The sequence below is a fragment of the Sphaerodactylus townsendi genome, linkage group LG07 (genome assembly GCF_021028975.2).
Source record: "Sphaerodactylus townsendi isolate TG3544 linkage group LG07, MPM_Stown_v2.3, whole genome shotgun sequence".
NCBI classification, from domain to species: Eukaryota; Metazoa; Chordata; class Lepidosauria; order Squamata; family Sphaerodactylidae; genus Sphaerodactylus; species Sphaerodactylus townsendi.
The window spans coordinates 31,216,167-31,238,421 of NC_059431.1; the positions used below are offsets into that span (position 1 = coordinate 31,216,167).

At 43.3% G+C, this 22,255-nt stretch overlaps 1 protein-coding gene across 1 annotated transcript in view; it reads left to right on the plus strand.

The window, feature by feature from the left end:
- ZSWIM6 (zinc finger SWIM-type containing 6) overlaps window positions 1-22,255 on the plus strand; it is a 110,703-nt gene that overhangs the window by 69,731 nt on the left and 18,717 nt on the right. The window contains exons 5-10 of the mRNA XM_048503732.1: window positions 5,341-5,520; window positions 6,960-7,136; window positions 7,475-7,621; window positions 11,577-11,723; window positions 14,562-14,822; window positions 17,045-17,180. Coding sequence (XP_048359689.1) covers window positions 5,341-5,520; window positions 6,960-7,136; window positions 7,475-7,621; window positions 11,577-11,723; window positions 14,562-14,822; window positions 17,045-17,180 — 1,048 coding nt within the window. The remainder of the gene's footprint in view (window positions 1-5,340; window positions 5,521-6,959; window positions 7,137-7,474; window positions 7,622-11,576; window positions 11,724-14,561; window positions 14,823-17,044; window positions 17,181-22,255) is intronic.

Here is a 22,255-nt window from a genome sequence, read left to right on the forward strand (position 1 = left end):
TATGACATTTTTATCCCACCCTTTAAGGAGCTAGAGGTAGCATACGCTGGCCTGCATCCTTTGTTTTACTTTCTTAACTGCCCTGTGAGGTAATTTAGGCTGAGAATGTGTGCCAGTGGCTTGAAGTTAGACATCAAGCTTCATGTCAGAGTGAGGTTTTGAATATGGATCTCAGCTCCCAGTCCAGGGCTTTAAGCAAAAACATACCATTCTACCCAGCTTCTAAGACTTCATTAGGCACTGTATACCAATGGTTCCCAACCTGGGTTACCTGTACCTCCAGAGGCAGGTGCTGAAGTGTTTGGAGGTACATGAAAAAAAATTATGCAATGGATTTTGGTGGTACTTCTGGATTGTAGTGAAATCTCCTGTTCCAAGCAAAGTACAGCTTCCTGGAATTTATTGAAGTAAGGATTCATCTCAGAGGAGCAGTTCCCTTCTGCCTCTTTCGTGCCTTATGAAACTGCTGCACACTGAGAGCATAAATAGGCAGTTAATAGCACCTACTGTTAGAGTAACTTAGCACTTTAATAAACACCACCTAGCATTTACTAGATTAAATACTGATACAGGAAGACTCTTCTCAGTCTAGGACCGATCTCTGATCTTTTTCCGTACCTGATGGCTGATAAACCCTGGAGCCTGCTCTGCCTTTGTAATGTCTGCTCTGGAGCAAGAGGTCTGACGTGGTGGAGCCGCCTCCCATTCAGGTCAAAAGAAGGATTGTGGAACTGGAACTGACAATGCCTCGCTAGGATGTGACAGCTTTAATATTCTTTCCCTTGTGTGAAATTAATACCAAATTGCAGTCACAGCATGATGCGTCTTCCAATTATCTTCAGGGAAATATGAAATTTGCATATTGGTTTATGATGTGCGCCTCTGCAACCAGGAAGATGTCACGGAGAGAGGTGAACTGTACAAGGAGAAGAAGAGTTGGTTTTTATACCCCACTTTTTTCTTCCTTAAGGAGTCTCGAAAGCCAGTGGTGGGATTCGGCAGGTTTGCACCATTTCGGCAGAACCGGTTGTTAAAATGGTGCTCGTAAACAACCAGTTGTTAAATTATTTGAATCCCACCACCGGAACCAGTTGTTAAATTATTTGAATCCCACCACTGCTCAGAGTGGCTTACAAACTCCTTTTCCCTCTCTTCCCAACAGTAGACAGCTTGCAAGGTGGACGGGGCTGACAATTCCGAAGAACTGGGACTAGCCCAAGATTGCCCATCAGCATGCATATGGAGGAGCGGGGAATCAAACCCAGTTCTCCAGATTAAAGTTCATTGCTCTTAACCACTGCACTATACTGGCTGTGAGCAAGGCTGGATACGATGACCTGTATGTTGGAGTAATGCATTTTCAAGTTCTAGCTGCCCTTGAGATTCTTAATTTCCAGTTTTGTTGTATGGGGTTGGCAGGCCCTATTCACTACAGGGATAGCTCAAGAGTCATGCAGTCCCTCTGGAGACTATCATGCAGAAACACACAGAGGGTTTTAGTCTTTGGGAAGGCTGATGGGAGAGCAGGAGGAACAGCTGAGATCCTGCCAGATTTTCTGCAGGGTTTAGAGTTCAGTGCCCCTCCCCCCAACTTCCTCTGCTTCCATGGAACAGTCTGAGACTCCTTGGATCTTGGCAGGACCCATACTCAGCTGCCACCCACACTGGGAAAGTACCTTAGTGGCTGAGTATCGATAGCCTTATGGTTACCGGGGCCACGTGGACCCACCAGAGAAGTAGTGCAGCATCTTGGTTGCTGAGGACTTTGTCATCTTGAAATCACTACAATGCAGCCAGAACTCCAGGGAGCTAATACTCGGACAATATGACTTCCTAGATTAGCCACTGTCAATGCACTAGCTTTACAGTTTTTCGGAACTCACATTTCAACAGCACTAGTCTTTGCATTATGATGAGTCCAGCAAAAGCATCATGAGAGGTGGTTGAATGCACCATGTGGAGCTGGGATATTCCATGCTCAAGAGCACTAGGTGAGCCAGCGGCTCCTCCTGACTGAATACCTATTGTCTGATGCAAATGCTTCCTCTTTGATACCCGTAATGTGTGAGGTACCGCGAGTGCTGTAAATAGAGCATGTAAGAAAGTATGTTAGAAGCTGCTGGATTGTCTCATTTTCTTCCAAGTGTCTCTTCACATGATCAGGCCTTCAGATTGTCGAGGGTATTACCTGCTTTTGGCCCTGATTTGCTTCTGGGACTCAACATAATAGGGCGACTCCTTTTGTACACCCCATATTTGCATTCTTCCTTAGTCACATTGGCTGTTCTTGGAAAGGCTGTCATTCATTTTTAGTGGATCCCGCAGGTCTCTGAAGTGTGTAAAAACTCTGCCTTGATGAGCAAATGAAGTGTTGCTAAATAGTACTTGTTGATGTCTTCACTTAGGTTGTCAAGCATTTGCCACAGCAGTAAGAAGCAATAACATATTCTAAAATGTTGCAGAAGTTCCTGATATATGCATGCCTCTTTGGGCACGCAGTGTAAGAGATGTCTCTCCTGCATTAGTTCCAAGTTAAATGTCAAGAGTAATAAAGTTCTGTAATGTTTGTCTGCGCATAATTGCAGGAATAGCTACAAACTGATTCCCTGTTCCTAAAAAGGACAAGGAAAGCCTTCCATACCAAAGTTAGACCCATCTTATCAGGTTTCACTTTCAACTTGTTCACCCTTAGCCGCTTAACCCACTGCAGGAAATCACTGGTTCAGGATCTTGATGGAATCACCAGGTGATTTGGCAGCAGCCAGGCTCCTCTCAGGGGTGCATAATGGTGACCAGATTATTCTGGTCTTGTATAGGCTCCACTGGCTGCCAATTGAGTTCTGGGTCAGGTTCAAGGTGCTTGTTCTGACATTTAAGGCCATGAGCGGTCTTGGACCCACATACCTACGGGATCACCTCTCCCCGTATTGCCCCTCTAGACCCCTCCGTTCATCCGGGGGGGGGGGACTTATTGGAGGTTCCTGTGGGACATCTGTGAGTCCCGTAGGGCCTGCAAGACTAAGCCCTTCCGCCAGGCTTTCATATTGTGCCAGCAGGCCTGACTGGAATATCGCTGCCTCCCATGGGTGTCTGGTTAGGGTTTTTATTGCCGTCTGTCTTTTTCTATTGTTTATTGTGAATGTTTTAAATGATACTGCTACGTCGGTACTGGTTTTATATTGTATGATTCTGTGTGGTTTTATTGATGGCTGCCGCCCTGAGCCCTATTGGGAAGAGTGGGATATAAATCGATAGATAAATAGAAAGAAAGAAATAGAGCTGGGTGTTGTCAGCAGGTTAACGACAACCTACTCCAAAACTGTCCATATTTTCTTTTAAGACTGAATAACATAGATGAAACTGAGCCATGAGGAACCCCCCACAAGTGGAGTCTCACAGAGGTGATTGTTGACCTCCAAAGGTGATCCTGTACCTTTAAGGAACAATGAAAGTCAGTTCAAGGCACATCCTTAATCTCAACTTCTTCCAAGTGCCTTGGTAAAAAAAGGCATGATCCACCATACCTGAAGCTATTGATAAATCTAGTAAGAATAAAAGTAAGAGAAGCACAGCCTTTGTGTGCATTCTGTGTATACTGGCTCAGTATAGAGAGATAATCAAAAGCTATCAACTCCTGCTCTGTTCCATAATCTGAACTGAAGCCACACTGAAAGGACAGATGACCTGTTACTGCTCTCTTGATCGTCCTGTCCAGGAAGGGTAAGTTGGAGACCAGACTATAATTGGCCACACCATTCTTTTCTGCAGATGGTACTTTATGTAGGAGACAAATGACTGCCTGTTTTAATTGCCCAGAGAAATGATCCCTGATTCAGTATTTCATTTTATGATGTATTTCCAGGCTTTATTGATATGGTTGTTACATGCTTTCAAAAATCAGGAAGGGCATGACACCAGCATAGAAGTGTGGCTTTTTTGTAGATCTTATGATGATGTCAACATCTGTTGCGGTTAGTGGATCGAAATGATCCACAAATGAACCAGTTGATGTATTGGGAGTTCTTTCAGGTCTTGCCACTGTACTGTCAGCAGCATCCGAGTCAGAATATATTTGAGATATTTTGTCAGCAGAGAACTACTAGAGATGTTCATTTGTATGAATTCGGAGGCTCAGACGTCAGGGTCAGCAAGTGCCAAGCTACTTTGAATAGTTGAGGTGGTTGTGAATTAGCTGGTGTCATGATAGCAGTGAAGTAGGATTTCTTTGCAGCTTTCCTTATACATCAAAGAACAAAGAGTCTGATTTGTCCTGGCTGATATTCTTATCTTTGTAGACTAGAAGCTTCGGATTGTCTTAACACTTCCTAAGTGTGGCATTCTTGGCATTTCCCAAATAAATGTTTTTTTGTTTTGTTTTGGTTTTTTGCCATCAAGTCACAACTGACTTAGGATGACCCAGCAGCGTTTTCAAGGCAAGAAATGTTCTGAGGTGGCTTGCCATTGCCTGCCTTTGTGTCATGCCCTTGGTATTCCTTTGAGGTCTCCCATTTAAATACTATCTGGAGCTGAGCCTGCTTAGCTTCTGAGTTCTGACAAGATCAGGCTAGCCTGGGGTTATCCAGGAGAAGCCAAATAATAAACTCTCTGCTTTTGGGACACATTTTGATATACTGGCCTATGAACCCTTCACGATGGTTGCCCTGGGTTCACCGAAGACTCTGATGAACCTACTTTGTGCTCTTGTGGACTGAGTACCTGTATATTTTATTTATTCTATTTATTATTAGGCTTATATACCGCCCTCCCCCGGGGGGCTCAGGGCGGTTCACAACATACATATACAACACAATAAAGATAAAGTCGGTACGTTTAGTACCGGTTCTTATCAAAAAGCAGCGTTCAATTATGACATTTAATTATAAAACAACAACAGATGGCATCCAACAGCTTAAAACTTCCCTAGTGGTGGGGGACAGTAGGCCGGGGGGGCGGGGGCGCACATCAGCGGCTGGCCTCCCCAAAAACCCGGTGGAACAGCTCAGTCTTCCAGGCCCTGCGGAATTCATTAAGGTCTTGCAGGACGCGGACAGCTGGAGGGAGAGTGTTCCACCAGGCAGGGGCCAGGGCCGTAAAAGCTCTGTCCCGAGTAGAAGCCTGCCGCATCATAGAGGGGCCGGGGACCATCAGCAAATTGGCCTCTGCCATGAGGCCTGTTTTCCTTTCCAGTGGCATTCAAAGCTCCAATACATTTGTTGCAAATGACTGAGTCCTTGAAGTGGGAGGGTGAATAATGTTGGCTTGTCCATATAAACTCTCTCAAGTTGTTGCACTTTTCCTAAAACTGAGGTAACGTGCCCCCGTTGGGTTTTGTCTCAATAGGTGCTCTTTGGATGTGTATAGTCTTAAATCCCCATTGCAAGGTGGAACAGAAGGCTAGTTGGTTGAAGCAGCTGAAAAAGTGGAACAATGTTGATGTATGTCCCTGGGAAGATGGGAACCATGGAAATGATCTGCCCAGTCTAACCAATGCTTTGCCTCAGGGTGCAAATGCAATCCAAGGTGAGCCACCATTAATTTACCCAGGAAATACTACTTAGATAGTATCCTTGTACAATTGTCTGTTTTGCAATAACTTCAGCTTTTCCCACGTTTGCATCCAAAAAAGATGGATGCAAAACCATGGGCCTTTTGTGAAAAGAAACCAAGCTTTTAAACTACATGCACTTTGCTGCTTGCTTTCTGTACTACTGAAAGCATTTCAGGTTAGTCTTGAAAAATCTAAGGGGCATACCTGATCCAGTATATTCTGCTGCATTTGCTGCTTCCCTGAATTGGGCACAGATGAAATGTCAAAAAGCTTGTTCTGAGCCTTTTCTTCAGTTTGGTCCTATGCCCTTGAAGGACAAGGCATTTGGGGGGCAGGAGCTACATTTCAGCCAGCAGAACTCTATGGCACACACATGATCTTCCAGCTTCTATTTGCCATTGTTACATAAAGTGTGTCCTGCTTTTAGGTGTGTCAAGGAAACTAATTTACTAAGGTTTGCGAGAAGGGGCATTGTTAGTGCCTCTGCTGCCATCTTCGTAGCTGGCGTAACTAGACATATTTGCTGGGTGGTGTTGGATGTTCAAGCAGCAGGCATTTATAGCTTCTTTCTTAAATCCTTATACAACCTCCTATGGGGATGTATCTCAGTGTACACTGAATTCTTAAGCAACGTTGCCTTGAAACCCAGAGCCTTGGATTTCGCTCAGCCAGCCACTTTCTGCTTGCAGAATGGCGAACAGCAAATAACTCTGTACTAATTCTGTAAAACCACCAGGAGCCAAGGTGAAATGGCATCTAATATGCAACTCCCTATGGTACTTTAATTTCTTCCCCCGCCTCCATGCATATGGATTCCTTTGGTTGTGACACCTGCAGTTACTCCACTGTAACACTCCAGCAAGTATTTCAGCCGACTGCCTGTAGTCCTAGGTTCCCATGCCAATGGTTTCAAGCCTGTTACAGAAAAACAAAGTTCTTGTGCTATTTTGGAAGTTTAGTGCAAGTACCTGCAGTTCTTGACCCCAAGGGATGGTGTAAAACTTTTGATAGTTCCAGCAGAAGCAAAGCAAATATCATTTTTGTTTCTCAGTGTGTAAACCTTTAATGATCCCAAGAACCGAATTTCCTGGGCCCTCTGAAACCTTTCTTTCTTAATTAAACATGTAGATCATTTTGCCAAGCATGCAGCGGGAAGGTAGAATGAGTTGTGACCATTAACCTTTAATTAGCCTTTAAGTCCAACAGTTTTAGAAACTGGTTATTTTTGTAGAGGTGTAAATAGGCTGAGCGCGTAGAGAACTTGGAGATGCTTGTTGTGTACTCGCTGGAAAGGACACGTAAGGAGTAATGGGAGGAGGCTGGAGGAGAGCAGTAGTGTGAAGTGGGTAAAATGATAACATTGCCACATGGAGGAACACACTCAACTTCTCTTAACTTGTGGGCCCGATAGATTCATCAAACAGGTCTCACCGGACAGTGTTCACTCGAGCCATTGAGGCCTGTGATCTCCACTGGCAGGACAGCCATTTGCAGCACATAATCAGCAGTGACCTGTACACCAACTACTGTTACCATGATGACGCTGAAAACTCGCTTTTCGATTCTCACGGGTGGCCCCTCTGGCACGGTAAGTGGCTCAACCGGAAAGACGTTTCCATGACTTGGTGCTTTGTTCGGTTTCTATGGCGCTGTTTTTTGGTGGGGTGTGGAGTGGAATGAAAGGCCTGGCAGTTGCAACAGAGCTTCCCTTCAAATGGTCTTTTAGCCGTCCCGTCTCCAGAGCTTTTAAACTTTTGTTTAAAAGCTCTGGAGACGGGACAGCTAAAAGACCATTTTAGACAAAAGACTGAAAGGGTTTTCCCTTTCAGTAGCCCAGTGAGATGGGGTCACTGCAGACATGGGTGTGCTCCTTAATAACATTTCCCCCTTTCTTTCTTTCTTTCTCTCTCTCTGTCTCCCTCTCAGAACACGTGCCCACGGCCTGTGCGAGGGTGGATGCGTTAAGGTCTCACGGCTATCCAAGAGAAGCGCTGCGACTGGCAATAGCTGTTGTTAATACTCTAAGGAGGCAGCAGCAGAAACAGCTGGAAATGTTCCGGTTTCAGAAGAAAGGTAAATATGGGCAAGAGGAGGAGGGTAAAGGACGCAGCAAGGTGATGGTACAGCTGGAGCGATGCCAAGTCTGTATGGAAATGCTGTTGAAACTGCAGTGCTGCAGGTGACTCACTTCAGGGATTGACAGTAACTGGTAGTGAGAGCAGGTTAATTGCCCAGTGCTGTGTAAGAGCTTGGACGGTTTCTCTGTAGCTTTTAGTAAAATAATGAACACAACAGGGCCCTAATGCTAACTTGGAGCTTTCGGCGTCTGACTCGTTCAGCATATTTCAGAGAAACAGAAATATGTTTGCAAAACAGCCAACTTAGATGGTCTGACTGCAAATGAATTTGATAAAAGATTTTGCCTCGCATAGCCAGAGCGACTTCATGCCTTGTATTTTCATGAGTGCCCATGATTTTTGAACATATAGGTGATCGTGACACAGATGTTTGAAAATGTGTACTGTACAGATGAGTACATTTGGAGATCCAGGATTGGTTAAGGGTTTCAGTTGAGTGTAAACGTGGTGACAAAACCTGTGTCTGTTGCCGATGTATGGAACAGCTGCTATCCATGTGGAATGAGGATCTTCTGTCTTTTGGACTTGAGGGGTATGCTCTCATCCCTAAACAGTAGGATGTAACCTCTTACCATTTCTCTGTGATCCTGGCCCACATTTGCACATCCTGATAGCTTTATGAGGGCATTTCAGGAGCAGTTGCTCTTAGTATGAACGGTGGAAGTAAGAAAGTATTAATAGCCTTGTATATATGAGATACTACTGTCTGGGCCTCCTATTTGTCATACCTAAGCACAGCACTTACATATGTGTGAATGTGTACATACAAATTGTACATACTCCAGTCAGCATGTTGGCATGTGAAGTATGTAGAGGAGAGCTAGCTCAACCCCCCCCCCCTCCAAAATCAGCTTTATTGGTCCTGCCTCTTCTGTGCAAATTTTATGCACATGGATACAGCATCCCCCATGCTGCTGGGAACAAATGTAAGAGATAGAACCTATGTGTACCTCAACATGTGTTGTCTGTACTCTGCGTGTATGTGTATGGGGTTTGTGCTAGGTAATGAATATAATCCATTCATGCAGTTTATTTTGAAATGGTCTTGTGGATTTGTACTTTTTAGAGTTTTCCATAAGACTTTACAGAATAAGGTGCATCTTTGCTGCCAGTTGAACAGCATACAAAAAAATCTCGGGAAAACATTCTGTATTAAAAGTTAGCAAAATACACAGCGTAGATGTCTGTGGCTTCCAGCTGCTACATTGCAAAGAGCTAAAATTAATTGTTCTATGTAAACAGTTATTGTGGTACAGAAGGTTTGTTAGATTTCAAATGGAGGAGTTGTACACATGATAATTTCCAGGACTTGAACAGAGATGAGATATTTTATATGTCTTATATTGCCATTCCTCTTAGTTTGCTGTGTATTTTAACGGAAACGGTTGTGCTATTTAAAGGAAGAAATACGTGTGCAGTAGTTCAGTACTAACTCTGTGGTCTTGAGTTATTACATTCATGACCAAACAACCTGTGAGCCTTTAGCTACTTATTTCAGTTCTTCACAATAGTTCTGTTTTGCTTATGATGGCTAGCCAATTCCTTACAAAATCCATTAACAAATAATAAAGTGGCAGATTTGGGGAGCTACAGCTGCAGGTCATGCTGCTGTTTCGCTGCTGTTACCTTCTACTGGAGGTGGGGAACATCTGCATGGGTGTTTTCCAGCTACTGCTCAGGGAAGGCAGGATGAAGAATTTCATCACTTCCTGGGTAGATGTTCCCCTTTACTCCAGAAGAAGGCCCCTTCACGGTAAGTATCCAATGGACCGTTTCACTGTGAGGCCAGCTACGGGTAATGTAGCTCCATGTTCTCCTGTGAGGGCCGGGTGTTTTCCTTAGTTCCCCACCCATGCGCATCATACTTTGCTCGGGAGCAGCAGCAGCAGAAGGCCATTTCTTTCACATCCCGTATGTGAGCTCCCAAAGGCACCTGGTGGGCCACTGTGAGTAGTAGAGTGCTGGACTAGATGGTCTCTGCTCTGATCCAGCAGGCTCTTTCTTACGTTCTTATGTTCTCATAGCAGTGACCAAAATGTTTTTAGTTGTGGCATGGGTTGCCAAGTGGCCAGTGAGGCACAGTTAACAGATTCCTGTTTTTTTACTATGTGCTGCTATTACAGAAGAAGCCTGAGGAGGTAGAATAGGAATCTGAGGTAGTTTCTATTGTAATTCACAACAACACTTTTTCACAACACGAAAAATAAGTTTGTCTTTTATTAAGAAGGGTTTTTTTTTGCAGTTTATTGGGCATGTCAAAGAGTATATGACAAGGTATTAGCTGTTTCTGGCAAGGCAGATCTTCGACTTTAAGAAAAGTTTGGAATTTAAAATCTGGTTTTATTACTGTTTTACATTCAGTTATTATGTATTGTTTTTATTTGTGTGCGTTATGTATACTTTAACACGTGGGTAGCCCTGCCCTGGTGGAGAAAAAGCAAGCTATAAAACAAACAAATATATAAATAATAAAATTTCACATATGAACAAGGATAGGTTGTTCCAATGATAGAAGGAAAATAATTTTTATTAGAACTTCTCACCAAACCCAAGAATCTCAGAATGTTGACAGCATGCTTTGTGGAGTGTTTCCCTCAGTCCCCTCTCAAGGCATTAATACAATATTTCTCAAAAGAATTTTTGCTCCTCTCCTTCCCCCTTTTGCCAGCATATTTGCCCCTTGTGCCAGGGGAGGAGGCTTACGTGTCAACACAGGGCTTTTCTGCTCCTTTACAGGCCCCTAAGCACTATGTACCTAACTTATAAATGTCTGAGACTTTTTTTCCCATCTGGCAAAGTCTAATAATCTCCTGGTAGCTTTCTCTGTTCCTCTATTGCTTTCCCAAGCCCTATCTGAAGAGATGACAGACAGCGGGGTAATGGACTCCTCTGATGTAGAACTTATCTTTTCTGATGTAGACCCCAGCAACATTCCCATTTGTGTTGATTACTTTAGTTCCTCGGCCTGCAAGGGATCATTTAAATTTACAAATGGAACTTAAGTCCCCCTCCAGCTAACTTGTAATTAAAATTTTGTCTTGTGTAGTACTGTGTGTATCCCCTCCCCCTCTCATTCCACAGGATTAGATTGTTAAAATAGCATTCCTTATTTTTCCCAGTCAGGAAACCAAAATAGATATCTCTGCCTAGCGTACCACAAGTTTGCGTCCTGTTTATAAATCCTTCAGCAGTGACCCTAAAGAAACCTTAGCTGTTTTATTAGCAGGTTGTCCTCTACAGATATTACATTAGGCAGTTTCGTGCATGGTAGGAAAAATTATGGTGGCCCATAAGACATTGCTTCCTTCTATTCAGAATTACACCTGGTTTTCTATTCCTCTTTTCAGGTGGGAGGGCAACCCATGAACTTTTTCTGCTAGGCAAGATTGTTTCAAGTCAAGGATTTAGATCTATCAGTCTGGAAAGCAAGGATCACTGGTCTGTATCATACTCATTTCTGGCTCAGGAAAGTTTATTTCAAAGGTCATGTGATCCTGCAGATCTGAAACTGCTGTCTTCTTCCTCTTCTATCAATAGAGTTGTGCTGATGGAAGGCATGATTTGTCTCCTTCCCCGCCCCTAGAGGAACCTTCTGACCCACATGGCTATTATCCATATGGGTCCTGTGATCCCAGGAATAAACTTTCTAGGGGCTGGAAAAGACTGCTTGGGAAGGTAGCATGAAAAACTGGTAATCCTCTCAGTGCTAGATCCCCACCCCAAGTGTTCAGTCTCACTGTTGCTATTGTTCAATCTCACTGTTTTGAGTTCCTGGATACTATCACAAATTTTGCCTTGGGCAGATCCCAACCCTGCCTGCAAAAAAATTATGGAGGTTTGCTTGTCAAGTGTAGTGTGGTGATGAAGTTTCTTTTGTTTTTCTGATGTAGAACTTCTTCACAAAGGAGTAACCTCTATCACTAACCTGGAAGGCTGGGTTGGCCACCCACTGGACCCTATTGGCACTCTTTTCAGTAGCCTTATGGAAGCCTGTAGGGTGGATGAAGAGAGCTTCCATGTGTTCCCAGACTTCACAGGTAAAACCCAGTTGCAGCTTCTCTCTTACATTATTCTTATATTTATTTTTTGTTTAATTGTGTTCAGTGATGTGGAGTGAAAAATTTTTCCCAGAAGATTTTCCAATGCTACATTTTTCTGTGGAAAAATTTCTACCACCCATATGTAAATATGGTCTTTCTATAATTGTCAGGGCTGTTGTTCTGCAAATCAATCATATTAGATGAGTTAAATATAAGATATAAAATATGGACAAATTCTGGTGCTTGACTATGGTCTAGGCTAGTACCTAGTATATTTGGCTTATTTTGCTGGCCTTCAAACTGGAAAATATTTCACTTCAGATTTTACCAGAAAATGCACGTTCCAATTGTTTTCAGTTGGTTTTGTGTGTTTTAATGTTTTTATTGTTTGTCTCCTTAGGAGACGCTAATTTGGGTGGAAAAGTGGCTTGCATACAACCCAGACAGTAGAGGTTGCTGGGAACAGCGCTGCTGTCATGCTGCCCTGCTGCCCTGCCATCTCCAGAGAGTTTCCCAGAGGCACAGGGAGGGAGGAAACAGCAAAACTACTCCACGCTGCTGGAAACGTGTCCATTGGGAGCTTTTGAGTGGCATAAGGCCAGGGCTTCGACGCAACTAGCCGCAAAGCTGGGGTGTGAGCTGACGAACGTTGGCTCTGGCTTCAGGAATGCCCTGGCCCACCCCACTCCCCATGCCGGTGTCTGTCCCTAATGCTGGCACAACTCTGCTGCGGCCGGGACTTTGGGCTTTTGCGGCAGCAGCGATGCTGAGGGGCGCCTGCCTGCGTATCGCCCCCTTTTGCCAGCATATTTGCCCCTTGTGCCAGGGGAGGAGGCTTACGTGTCAACACAGGGCTGCTGTGCCCCCTAAGATAAGTCTCCCCCCCCCACCAGGATTGGGCTATTCAAAATGTTGTAAAAAAAATAAATATTGATTAAATGTTTGAAATTCCATCCATGTTATTGAAATCTTCATATTAATCTAATATTGGGATTACTCTTGCTGGCCCTAGTGGGCAGATAGCATTTTCCAGGCCTTTTTCGGAGAACAGCATAGATGGCAAAGCTTAAAACCGAAGTCCTGATCTTAATCAGGTTCCTGTGTGTCAGCTGTCTTCGGGAAGAATGCTTGGGCACTCTGTATTCAGTTCGTGCAACGTTAAGGCCCTTTTTCTTGCTGTTCCCTAGCTGTTATGCACCTCTATATGGTAATTCTAATTATTAAAATGCCATCATTGTGAATAATATTCATTGCTGGTATTGAAAGTTATGTTTTTTGTACTGGGTGCTCCTGCTCAGTATAAATTAAAAGCATTCAAATCATTGTCCATTTAGTGCTGCATATAAGGGACTCCTATTCCAACATTCCCCAGTTTGCCTGGTTCTTGTAGCCACAGAGAAATGTTTATTCTGCTTAAACTAGAGAATTTGCCATATAAAACAGCTTGCTACTGGTGCTGATGTCCAAACTTTGGAGATAGATTACTCTGCTTCCACATTTCAGAGCGGGGAGGCAGGAGACTTCGTAAACCATCAAAAATAAAATAAAAATGTTTTAAAAACATGCACAGCACATTCCTAAAGGAATCCTCTGTCTTTTACGGTATCTGAAAGCCAGAGTGGTGTAGTGGTGGAAGCGCTGGACTAAGATCCAGATCCGGGCTGGTGTTTGGATGAGAGAGCTTCAAGGAATACCAGAGTCATAATGCAGAGGCAGAAAGTGTCAAATCACCTTTGAATGTCACTTCCCTTGGAAACCGTACAGGGTGTCTACCAGGTCAACTGTGACTTGATGACAAAAAAAAATAATGTTCCTGTGCAAGATGTTTTACACCTTATTCTATCCCAGGTAACATCCAGTAATACGAGCGCTCTTCCTTTGTATAGTTAAAATGGGTTAAATAAGCCCAAACAAGGATGAAGAAAATTAAACCCAATCCCCCCCCCCAAACAACCTAAAAGTGGCAACTGACAGGAAATTCAGACTTCAGTGTAGGGCATCAGGCGCAAACCATGCAGGGGAATGAATCTCTCCAAAGATGCAGTGGACATGTCAAAAGAAGCGCCAAGCAGTGTTCTTTTGGTGCATTCCATTTTGGTATGTACATTACCACTTCACGCCATACATTACTTAATGTGAAAATGATAATGCTGCACAAGTTGCAGAATATGGACTAGGAGACTGTGGGTAACTGGAGAAGGGGAGGGTGAAGGGTAAGATAAGCTTATTTATTGGCCTTTTAACACTGCATGCATATAGCTTATAGTTAATCAGATCATACTAGCCTAGCACAAGAAAAGTACTGGAAATTATACTGACCAGCTTAATTTCCAGGACTGATTGTTGCGGCTTTTTTCTATCCTGCCACTTGGCTCATAGTTGATAAAAGCTAAAATTGAAACTCGCTGTCTTTATTGTTCTTTCTGGAAACGCCACAGATAATTAAACAGCCTACTGCAAAACCCCAAGCAAAAAATAAGGTGTGAAAGTGCAGATAAACTTTTAATGGCATGTTGTTGTGGGTTTTTTAGGCTGTGTGGCCGTGGTCTGGTAGATCTTGTTCCTAACGTTTCGCCTGCATCTGTGGCTGGAATCTTCAGAGGTGTATCACAGAGATAAGTCTGTTGTACACCGTGTCCAAACTTCTCTCTGTGATTCACCTCTGAGGATGCCAGCCACAGATGCAGGCGAAACGTTAGGAACAAAATCTACAACCAGTTAGGAACGTTAGGAACAAAACGTTAGGAACAAAATCTACAACCACCACAACCAGTTGAATCCGGCCGTGAAAGCCTTTGACAATACATTTTAATGGCATGTTTCCTTTCTTTACAGAGAACATGGGCCAGTACAAATCTCTGGAGTACTATCACCTGCCTGCGCACAAGTTCTTAGAAGAAGGGGAATCTTACTTAACTCTGGCTGTGGAAGTGGCACTGATTGGGCTGGGACAGCAGCGGATCATGCCAGATGGCTTGTATGCACAAGAGAAAGTTTGTCGGAATGAGGAGCAGCTGATTTCCAAGCTACAGGAAATCGAACTGGATGACACGCTGGTGAAGATTTTCCAAAAGCAAGCAGTCTTCCTATTAGAAGGTAGCTGACTACTGATGGTAGCTGCTTCTTTTAATGGTTTCTGATAAAAAGACTAGTTACTCCTTTGGGAGTCGGATTACCTGGTAATTATCACACTCTTAGGCAACTAATGACTCTTATAGATCTTCCATCAACACCCCACCCCCACCCCCCATCCGCTGTACTTAAACATTGCATTGGTGCAGAGATGGAAACGTCTTGTCTTTACATTATGTGATTCTGCCCCCTCTCCCCCAAATTTGAAGACTAGCCAAGTCATTTCAGTAACCCAGGTATGGAATTTGTAATGCTCATCAATTTTATATTGATATCTTCAGTACCATCCTAAGTATAGTCTCTTCTGTTTGTTTTATACACTGAAATTAGTGGGCTTAAAAGGCTGTAACTCTACTTGGGATGGAAGTGTTGATGCATGTGCAAAAAACAGAGGCTGAGCTGGACAATAAACAATACCTGTGCCTCAAACTGGTGCAGTTTGGCTTTACATGTTTGATGGTTATTTATCTTTTTATTGGTTTTATCTTCTGGGTTGGATGGTGTAACAAGTGTAATTAATAAATAAATAAAGACAGATGAAATGTGTGGCATCAGTAGAGGAACAATCAGGCATAACGAAAATGCACAGCTATGTATTTCACCATTTGTCAAGTCACCCCATTGTTTTCAGTGGAGAGTACCTGGTACCTGTCCTGTGTGGCTCAGGCTAGGTGGATTGCAAAAGCTGAGCAACGTCAGCCTTGGGTAGCGCTTGGATGAGAGACCACAAAGGCTGCTTCTCACAGGCAGGCAATGGCCGGCCACCTTGATTCCTCTCTTGCCTTGAAAAGCCCACAGGGTCACCACAAGTCGGCTGTGACTTGACGGCATTTTCCACAGCCTCTTGATGTGTGACTTTTTTAGCAGTGCTGTGCCCTTGGCCATCTCTTACTACTAAAATTCTTATTTGGTGATTGGAGAAACTGGCTCTTATTTTATATCGTTTACTGGGTGATTTTGGTGGCCAGTCATTCCTTCTCAGCTGGAACCTACCTTGTAGCGTTATTGTGAAGACAAAATGGAGGAAAGGGTTGCAAAGTACTTGCAACTTTGAGGACTTGAAGCAAAAGGTGATAGTGGTTCACCAGTACTTTGAACAACAGGCATGCATGTTGTTTGTTGGAGAGGTTCTGTAACCCTATTCAAAGTAGTGGTATTTGAGGCTTTACTTTCTAAAAATATGTCTAATCTGGCCTACGCTTAAAAGATCTGTAAAGAACAAGTGCTTAGATTTTCTTTAAGGTTAACGCAGCCTGCCGGACTCTTTGCTCTGTAGCTTATTTTCAGGTGACTGTTCAGGTTCTCCAAGTGGTCATTAAGGGTACACAGTTACCAACCCTTGTGATACTTCACGCTTCCTGTAGTTTGGTTCTGAAGTTTAGATGTCAGCTTTTAAAAGAGATTCACAGCCTGTACACTGAAGCAAGGTGCTGGGTGTGCATCAATACTGTGGTACTTAGCTCGTTAGTAGGCAGTTTTTTATCTCTGTAGAGTTCAAGGTTAAATTATCCTGCATCTCCTGTTAAATAGCAGAGCTAACAGCATTCAGAAACCTTGAATTCCCAAGAATAAAACCCCCCTGTGAAGCTTTACTCAGATGCCCTCATGAGGTCACCCGCATTATACCGTTTGGCTGCATTGGAGGGTCCTGGAGTGGGTTTCAGAGGCTGGTTTTGAAATGTGGTTGAAAAGCTTTCGAGTCCATTCTTAACACCTCTGCCACAACTTATGAACAGGGGCAGTTTTTAGTCTCTGGGCATGTTATGCCCATCATGGTAGTAACTTTAATGTCAACATGTGGAAACTTTTCTTTCCAGAAATGAGATTACTACTTGTTGAAGACTTAAGGTCTTCCGTGCCAAATAGCCTGCTTTTCAGATTCTTTCCTGAGATATGAGCCAACACATGCTGCTTTGAGCTCTGGGCTTTCTGAACCCTGCAAGGAAAGCTATAGCAGAGCCACCTGAATTCTCTTTGATAAGATATGCTTATCACCACCATTTTCTTTTAGTACTGCACATTACTTAGAGGATCCCTCATCAGAGATCTTATTTCTCTTCACTGTGAGTGTTTTTTCTTGCAAGGATTATTACAGTATTTCTAGCTAACTTTGATGATTTATGCAAATTATAGTTCCATCATCATTAATAAGACTTGGTTTCTCTTTTCCTCCATTCTCCTCCTAGCTGGGCCCTATAGTGGTCTAGGTGAAATCATCCATCGAGAGAGCGTTCCCATGCACACATTTGCCAAGTATCTCTTCACCTCTCTCCTACCTCACGATGCTGAACTGGCATACAAAACTGCACTGAGAGCAATGCGGTATGTGTTTGTTTTTGTTTGTTTGTTTAATCTTTTGGAAAGGAAGCAGAACTCCTATCTAATTGTCTGAGTCCCAGGTCATTGGGGGAAAGCCTCTCTCCAAACACGTCCACCAGAGGTTAAAAAAAAATGGCAGTGGTACTGATTTTATGGACTTCCCTTCTATTACGGACCAACCAGGTAAGTTGCATTGTGACTTTCCGAAAGGTGGTTGAAGGCCACTTCCATTTTTCCACTGCAGTCCTAGCTCAGTGGATATGTTGTGTGTGTTTTTAAACCTGTTTTAGATATAGGCTTGAATTGTAATGATTGATGCGGGTTTTCCGGGCTGGGTGGCCGTGATCACCTCACAGATCCCCTACCACACAATCACTTCACACCGTGCCGTGGAGAGAAACATATCTTACCGTGACGTGCCTCTGAAGAGGCCAGCTGTAGATGCGGGCGAGATATTAGGAACAAAAACTACCAGACAGTACCTACAAAGCCTGGAAAACTCGCAACAGCCAGTTGATTCCGGCTGTGAAAGCCTTCAATAATACACTTATGGGATGATGCAACATTTTTATTCTACTTGTCGATTGAATGGGTGTACATTTAATATCTAGTAGTCGCTGCAGAAAGGATAAAATAGAAAGTGCCAAAAAAAGGATTATAGCTGAACATCAAGAAGACAAAAGTAATGACAATTGGGGAGTTATACAACTTTAAAGTCATTAATAAAGAGACTGAAGTTATTCAAGATTTTCTATTCTGTGGCTCATCATCAGCCAAATGGGGAATGTAGCCAAGAAATCAGAAGGAGATTAAGACTGGGAAGGACAGCCATGGAGGAGCTAGAAAAGGTCCTTAGTGTAAGGACATGTCCCTAGCAGTGAAGATCAAAATAATTCATACTATAGTATTCCCCATTATTATGTATGGGTGTGAAAGTTGGACAATGAAGAAAACTGACAAAAAAGTTGATTTCTGTGAAATGTGGTGTTGGAGGAAAGTTTCACAGATCCCATGGATTACTGAAAAGAAAAATCAGTGGGTTTTAGATCAAGTCAAGCACTCTCCCTAGAAGTTAAAATGACTGAACTGAAGCTATCATACTTTGGTCCCATCATGAAAAGACTAAGACAACGCTAGGCAAAGTGGAAGACCATACATGAGATAGATTGACTCAGTCAAGGAAGTCACGGCCCTCAGTTTGCAAGACCTGAGCAAGGCTGTTAATGATAAGACGTTTTGGAGGACCTTAATTCATAGGGTCACCATAAGTCAAAAGCAACTTTATGGCACTGCAGACCCACACAAACAATCTCTGTTGGGCAGTTGAGCCACCCTCACCTTCTAACAGCATCCTAATTGGGGCGATGGGTGTACACGTTGTAGAGCAAGCCATTTCCTCCGGGCAGTTTCAAATCCTACACCCCCTCTCTGCCTGCTGCCTGGGGCATCTGCCCCCACTCCTGCCAATCTGGCCTTTCTCATTTGTGCAACCCAAGAAAATTGTGACCTTCCTTCCTCCCTCCCTCCCTCCCTCCCTCCCTCCCTCCCTCCCTCCCTTCCTTCCTTCCTTCCTTCCTTCCTTCCTTCCTTCCTCCCTCCCTCCCTCCCTCCCTCCCTCCTCCTCCCTCCTCCCTTCCTTCCTTCCTTTCCTTCCTTCCTTCCTTCCTTCCTTCCTTCGCCCTTTCTCCTTTTCCTTCCTTTCCCTTCCTTCCTTCCTTCGCTTCGCTTCCTTCCTTCCTTTCCTCTTCCTTCCTCCTTCCTCCTTCCCACCCACCACCTTACCCACCTACCTACCTACCCACCTACCCACTCACTCCACCTTCCTTCCTTTGCCATGCCTTCACTCCCTCCTCCTCCTCCCTCCCTCCCTCCCTCCCTTCCTTCCTTCCTTCCTTCCCTTCCTTCCTTCCTTCCTTCCTTCCTTCCTTCCCTTCTTCCTCTTTCCTTCTTTCCTTCCCCTCTTTTCCCTTCCTTCCTCCCTCCCTTCCTTCCTTCCTTCCTTCTCCCTCCCTCCCTCCTTCCCTACCCTGCCTGCACTGCCTGCCTGCCTGCCTGCCTGCCTGCCTGCCTGCCTGCACCACCACCTACTACATTTATATCCTATCCTCCTTCTGCATAGCGGGTCTCAGAGCAGCTACAAGGTAAATATAATACAATATAATTTAAAACTATTAAAACTAAAACAATAAATGCACTTAATTTCATCTAAAACAACATAGTGATGGAGCTAATAAAAGGCAACAACAACTACCCCCAGATTAAATATCAAAATAAATACCACACAAAACCAGGGGCTGTGCAATAGCTGATGAAAGTCTAGGTAATAATCTAGGGGGCTGATGAGGTGGAGAGACTGGGTGACGAGCAATAGGGATAGCAAACAATGGGGTGGGGGGTTGCATAATCCAAGACAGCATACACCATTAACCACGTAGGCCATATTATTTATTTTTTTTTCTTTTATGGTCAAAGACCTGGAACCTGGTTTAATACATCAATTTAAAAAATAATTGAATAGTAATAAACATATTACAATCCTAAGGTAAAAATCAACAAAAAAGATTTACTTAAACCCAACTAATTCAAGCTGTTGCACAACATTTTTCACCAAGTGCCGTATGCTCTGACTTTCTATCTTCAAGAAGTAGACTAGAGGATCCCAAATTAGAACTTCTAGGTATTCTGCTAAGCAACGGAATAATAGTTTTTGTACAAACCTCCCAGTAAAAGGAACAGCATTAAAAAAAAAAAAAAAAACGGCCTACAGTCTCAATCTCTTCATCATTGCAGGGGCAAAGCCTTTGGGCAAAAGGAATCTTTCTGTAACACCCTTCTAAAATTAGGATGCTTTTAAGCGTTTTTTGTTGGCTGCTTGAACATCATGGGCTTTCCTTGATCCAGAGGATTAAAAGATTACACCTAGATAGTTAAAGGTCTGCACCTCCTCAGTCTTACTGCCTCCAATGGTCCATGTCCTAATCTTTCGTTTTCTGCCAAAGGTCATTATTTTTGTTTTTTGATAATTTATTGTTAAAGAATCATCCCTACAATGTTGTTCCAGGGCCTATAAAGCTCTTTTTAAGCCAAATGGGGTCCTAGATAAAATTGCAGCATCGTCTGCATACAATGAGACCGAGATTTGACAATGTTGTAACTTAGGAGGATGGAAGTCTTGCTCACTTAGGCATTTGGCCAAATCATTTATATAGAAATGAAATAAAGTTGTAGCCTTCTGCTAGTGGAAAATTTAGTCTCGATCCTATCCCATTGTGGTTCCAGAATATCTGTAATAGAGACCTTCCAATGGATTGCAGTCTCCAGCACCATCTGTTGTTTCCAGCCTGATTTAAAATGATGCTGGCAATGCAAAAGCTTTGCGGAATCATGTCCCATAGTTAACAGCTGCTAGTGAGTTGAAAAACTCAGTCCCACAAGTTTGCTCAAAACCATCTTTAGCCTTGGGAATGGAAAGCAGTAGAATAAGACCAGGGTTTGTACTGGCACGCTAATTAAGCAGGCATAGCTGCTTTGCATGCGTTGCAGTCCAGTTTCCATCCAATGTTATGCAAATGCGAAGTTGCATGGGTCAAAACGTCTGCCTTGCCAACAGCTCCATTTAAATCAGACCCTGGTCTTGATCGATAAGTGAAATTTGATAGTCCTTGTCTGTGTCCAGCACCTGCAACTGGTAAGCTGTTGGCTAATAGCCACATTGCAAATAAGTCCATGGAAATTAGTAGCCCACAGATTAGTAAACATTTGTGGACTAGTCATTTATGTCTGCCAAAACATTCCTTTATGGATCTTGTAAAGTTTCTCTACGTGATTTCCTGATGAATATTACACCATAGGTAACGGTCATTTACAGCCAAACTTGTCTAGATTTATTTCAGTGTTTAGAGAACAAAGTTCTCACTAGTGAACAAATGGCAGAATACTGAAGCTTTCTGTACAATTGTGGCTTCCAAACGAGCACCACCCCCCACCCCCCATGTAGAGCACATTGCAGTAATCTAAAGGTGCTATCGTGGCAGGAACATTTTTGCCCAGGCAAGACTTCACCTGATCCACTAGCCAAAGCCAGTGATATGTGCTCCTGGCCACCACTCCAACTACCCATGATGAGTTAATCACCAGTCCCAGTACTGTGTTGAAGTTTTTCTCTTGAGGTTCCTGCAACTTCAAAGAAAATTGACAAGGGAGTCTGTTTTGGGCCATGTTCAGCATTATTGGCAGCAGAGCAGGCAGTACCCATCAGCTGACTTTTTGCTTATTTCTGGGGGGGGGAGGGGTTGATGGGTTCTCTATTGTGCATACGTGCTTTAATTTTTAATATAATCTTTAATTTTTATCTTTAATCTTATCAGTAGATTGTTATATTGACATTAAAAAAGGTGAAAGAAAAGTCTTGGATATGGCATCTGTACACTTTGCCGGAACACTGCTTGTCTTTTATGGCAGGAAGTGAGAGAGGGGTGTAAAGACTGCATGCAAGCTGCAGAAGGACAACATGAACTGCTGTTTGCTAAGCTGCTCAGGTTCATGATTGTCTGCCTGCTGATGTGCTGTAAACCCAACTGACAAGACGGACAGGCTTTTCCCGGTGTGATCTGGAATCACTGATTGCTTGTATATAAAACTGTGAGGCTGGAGACATCACAGTTTGTTGATCAAATGCAGGGACTGCATCACTGTTTGGACTGATTGACTAGTTTTATTATTTTTACACTTTTTAGTGTTCATATCGATTCATTCAATTTTTATTATTTATTCAATTTTCGTATCGATTTATTCAATTTGATTTATTATTCAATTTTTAAAAAATCTCAAGATATGCAGCAGTGGGAGGCCATGGACAATAGAAATAATACAACAGGACAAGAAGCAGCAACAGGAGGGCAAAGGGGAAGCATGCAAAGCAGTGTGGGGGTAAGACTAGATGGGCTGGCTGTGGGCAGAGAGAATAGATCTGGGGCAAAGGTGTGCCCACTGGCATATCTGTCCTACTCTGGCAGCGAAGCAAAATTGAAATCATGCTATAAGTGGATTTGCTTGCCGGAGAGAGAGTGGAAAGTGAA